The 4,844-nt window shown below is 40.5% G+C and overlaps 1 protein-coding gene across 1 annotated transcript in view; it reads left to right on the forward strand.

Annotated features, from left to right (window-relative positions):
- The window catches only part of XRCC5 (X-ray repair complementing defective repair in Chinese hamster cells 5 (double-strand-break rejoining)), a 110,537-nt gene that overhangs the window by 16,267 nt on the left and 89,426 nt on the right, over positions 1-4,844 (forward strand). The window contains exon 7 of the mRNA XM_006867857.1: positions 3,278-3,392. Coding sequence (XP_006867919.1) covers positions 3,278-3,392 — 115 coding nt within the window. The remainder of the gene's footprint in view (positions 1-3,277; positions 3,393-4,844) is intronic.

The following is a 4,844-nucleotide window of genomic DNA, read 5'->3' on the forward strand; positions in this document are numbered from 1 at the left end:
TGATTTTGGAGAGCTTGATTATTATATGTCTTGGTGTTTTTCTTTTAGGGTCTATCCTTCCTGGGGTTCGTTGAGCTTCTCTTTTCGCTTTTCAGGATGTTAGGGAATTTTTCTTCCCGAAGTTCTTCAACTGTCTCCTCTGTGGACTTGTGTGAATGTTCCTGTTTTGGAATGCCAATAATTCTTAAGTTAGTCCTCTTCATGGTGTCCAACATGAATCTTAGACCTTCTTCAGATCTTTTTATCCTTTTTTCTGTTTGTTATTTTATCTTAGTGGTATTGAGAGATTTATCTTCCAGTTCACTAGTTCTGGCTTCCATCTCTTCAATTCTACTCCTTTACCCTTTCAGTGATTTGTCCATTTCTGGTATTCTATTATTAATAGTTTGGACCTCTTTTTGTAGGTTTTGAATTGTTTCCAGTGCTTTATCAATTTCATTTGATTGCTCCTTTAGTGCTTTCTTGACTTCTTATTTTTCTCAACTCCATTGTAAAGTGTTTTGATACATTTTATAGTCATTTTTCTGAATTCCTTCTCAGGCATTTCCAAAGCCTGCCCTTCTTCCAGTATGGAGTGTAGATCTACCTGAAGCTCATTTGTCTCAGTCACTTTATCTTGTTTCTGGACATGTGTTGATATGGTCATATGTTTCTGTTTTTTGGGCATATTCAGTAGTTATCTGTGGCCTTAATACTGTTTGTCTTCATTTTGAGTTGTTCTCCATCACCACATGAAGGTCCCGTGGGCTTCTCTCCCACGGGCTTTACGCCTTTCACATCATCACGCACAATTGTACTTTGAGAGGAGGCAGCTCTTCCCAAGTCGCATTTTGAGTGACTTCCAACCTGAGGGGCTCATTTTCAGGCACTATATCTGATAGTGTTTCTCTGCTATTCATAAGGTTTTCAGTGACTAAATATTCGGAAGTAGTTTGTCACTTTTTCTTACTAGTCTGTCTTCGTCTGAAGCTCATCTGAAACCTGTTCATCATGGGTAACCCTGCTGGTATTTAAAATACCGGTGTCATAGCTTTCAGAATCACAGCAACTCAACAAGCCACCACAGTATGACAAACTGACAAACTATTATATTCCAAAAACAAGAGGACCCTAGTACCATCAAGGGAGAAGAGCACCAGTGGAATTGTGGGACCCTATCCACAGAAGCAGTGATACCAAAGTTGGAGGCAGCGATGAGGACATGGAAAGATAAGAGTAGATGAGGACTCTAGACTCATGGGAAGAGAAAGGCTGTGTGCTGGCAGCCAGGAGGCAGGCTTGCAGAATGTGCCCTTTGGTTGATGATTATATATTCCTGAGTGTTTTTGTGTATATCCAAAAAAGAGAGAGAAAACAAGAGGGAGTAGAAGCAAATACTGCTAAATGCATGGAGGGGAATTTAATCATTGCAAGGCAACAAAATACAATAGGATGAATGCAACACCAATGTTCTCCCATGTAAGCAATCACTCAATTCACAATAAAAGCTTTAAAAAATGAAAGAATGCTGGTCTTTAGAACTTCCCTGGAAGAGAATCCAGACCTTATGATGATTTTAGACCTGGCTGATATTTGGACTAGTTAGTAATGCTGTATGAGACATTAGACCTGGTTCTGAGCCTTCTGTTCTCCAGGAAAACCATAGCCAGGAGGTACCACAAATGTTGGTAGACTATCTGATGTGTGTTGCAGATTATCTCTGAAAACTGGAATCTCTTGCGGTCTCTGGCCATAACTCTATGGATAATAGCAGTTAATTTTCTCTTTGCTTTGTAGGTAGAGCTCTTTTTCATTGGTACCAAGGAGATAAATCATAAATTCTGGATTGTATGCTTTGAGTGTGTTTAGTCATTGCCACCTTTGTCCCTTGTTTTATTTTGGTTATGTTTGTTTGTCCCTTATTTTAAGGAACTCCACAAACTCTTACCTCCTATAATCTCTTCTATTGTGCTTGATTAGAGCCCAGATTTAAAAAAAGAAACAGATTTGATCTTCACATCTGCTCAAAGAAATGGCACTCTCTATGGAGTCCTGGAGTTCTGGTGTGGTGCTGTGGGTTAATGCGCCAGACTGCAAAGCTGTTTGAACTTCAAGGTTGGCGCTTCAAGCTCCCTAGCTGCTCTCAGAAACCCTATACAGGGTCGCTATGGGTCAGAACTGACTCGATGGCATTTAACAACAACAAACATAATGTTTGCTTCCCCTTCCTCCTCCTCCTCTAGTACCCCCCGCTGGAAAGAAATCTAAAGTTATTTGTCTTACCTTAAGATTAAGGCTAGATAAGGATTACTAAATTCTTTTATCTTCTCTATGGTTTTTGTTTAACTCTTTGTTGCAACCTTATGTTCAACATTGCAAAACGTTGCCCAGTCTTGTACCATGCTCACAATTGTCCCGATGTTCTAGCCCCTTGTGTCACTTCATCTCTTTGAAGGTATTCTTTTTTTTTCTGACCTTTGACTTTACCAAACACACTGTCTAAAATACATGAGACACAGTTCTCCCTTCTAAGAATCATTTTTGCTGTACTTCTTCCAAGACAGGTTTGTTTGTTCTTGTAGTGGTTCATAGTATATTTAATATTCCTTGGTCTTCCTTCATCATTGGTCAGCTTTCAGGAGCTATGAAGCAATTGAAAGCACCATGGCTTTGGTCAGGAACACCTTAGTCCTCAAAAACACGTTGTGTTCCGTTGAGTTGGTTATGATTTATGAAGACCCAGTATAGGGTTTCCAAGAGCAGCTGGTGGGTTTGAACTGCCAACCTTGCAGTTACCAGCTCAGTGTTTATCGTACAGTGAGAGCTTTTATTTCAGAGAGTTTGTGCTAACTAGTGAATTGTAGCGTGGTGAGTGGGGATGTTATATGTAGGCTGGTACCCATCTTTTGATGTTCTAGAGCAGGAGTTCTTATCCTCTGGTCTGTGGTATAGGGAGTTGGCGAACTCATTTAAGAACGTGATTTCATCATATTCCTAATGGCATCCTTTGTGTTGAAAAAAAATATTAAGAATCGCTAGTCAAAGAAAAGACTGACTGGGGGAAGATAGAGCTGTTTACTATCACCTAGCAGTAAAGTAATTCAAACACTTCTTCCTCCTAAGCCAACTCTCTCATACTCTAGCTGTCTCCCAACTGGTGGTTATCATTTTCCTGCCACCCCTGCTGTTCCTGTCTATGATCAACAGCTGCTCACTTCCTCTAGAAAGGAAACACCTTATCCAGCACAAGGGATCATTTAAAAATTGATGCTTATACTGTGTATTTTTCTTTATTAAGTGAGAGCCTAAGACAACTGTGTGTCTTTAAGAAAATTGAGAGGCGTTCCATACCCTGGCCTTGTCAACTGACCATTGGCTCCAATTTATCCATAAAGATTGTGGCCTATAAAGCGGTAAGTGGTAGGTACACTTTTAAAAAAAGAAATCGATGACAGATAAATATGCTTCTGTAGCGACCGGCAGTTCCGGGCTGGACCACTCAGCACTGTAGTGCAGCTGCTCTAGCTGCTCGCCTGCTGTACCAAATCGCCACTTAGCTTCTCCTGTGAAGGACCTTGTATAGGAGTCCCCGGGTGGTGCTTAAAACAGCCAGCAAACAAAAGGTTGGCTGTTCAAATCCACCGTCCATGCCACAGGAGAAACATGTGGGAGTTTGCTTCAATTTTACGGCCTAGTCCTCTGTCCTGCAGGGTTGCCATGAGTCAAGATCAACTCGATAGCAGTGGGTTTGGGTTTTAGTGGGTCAAAGGGATCCCAGCAGAGAAAGTTTTAACAAGTGTTTGCAATAGTTTGATGCCCCCCTCTCTCCCTCTATATGTAATTGAGAGTTAATCATGTGTTTCAGGCCATTTCTTTCTTTTTTTTTTTTTAAGAAAGAATATGAATGTATTAAGTTGTGTGCCATTGAGTCAGTTCAGACTTATTTCTGAACTGTAACTCTGAACTGTTTCTGAGGCTGTAACTTTATGGGAGTAGAAATCCTCATCTTTCTCCAGCAAAGTGCTGATGGATTCGAACTGCTGATCTTGCAGTTAGCATCCCAGCGTATAATCCACTGTGCTACCAGGGCTCTCGTGTCCTTGTAGTTTCAGAGCAGAAATGTAGATATGTACCAGATTTTTAAAATTCAGCATTTTGGAGACTCAGTCACATCTAATTCAGTTATTAATGATTTGGTAGCATCATCATCTATGAGCTATCAACAATTGGTGAGCTATTACCATGTAATTACATTTAAAAATATATATTTATACATAATTATTTGTTGTTTAGTGCTGTGGAGTTGTTTCCAACTCAGCAACTTTGTATAGAGTTTCCAAGGAGGAGCTGGTGGGTTTGAACTGCTGACCTTGTGGTTTGCAGTCTACTGCTGATCCTATAGCGCCACACCAGAAGTCCTTATACATACTGTTGTTGTTGTTGTTAAGTACCATGGAGTTGGTTCTGACTCGTAGTGACCCTGTTCAGGGTTTCCGAGGCTGTAAATCTTTATGGGAGCAGAAAGTCTTATCTTTCTCCTGCAGAACAGCTGGTAGTTTCGAACTGCTGACCTTGAGGTTAGCAGCCCGATTTGTAACCACTACGCTACCAGAGCTCCTTTTATACATAATAGAACACTTTAAAACTGAAGTGCGTGTGGTGGTGATTTGTTGACATTTCAGTCTGATCTGGGGAATTACCACATGAGGCTCCTTATCTATTTTTTCTTAAAGTGTTCCAAAAAATTGTATAAAAGCATTTTTATATGAGGGGACTTCAAAAAGTTTGTGGAGATATGGAATGAAGCGATAATGACGTTCTCCATGAACTTTTTGAAGCCTCTTTCTATATCCCCCCCCCCCCCC

This window comes from Chrysochloris asiatica, unplaced genomic scaffold (assembly GCF_000296735.1).
Source record: "Chrysochloris asiatica unplaced genomic scaffold, ChrAsi1.0 scaffold00110, whole genome shotgun sequence".
Classification (NCBI taxonomy): Eukaryota; Metazoa; Chordata; class Mammalia; order Afrosoricida; family Chrysochloridae; genus Chrysochloris; species Chrysochloris asiatica.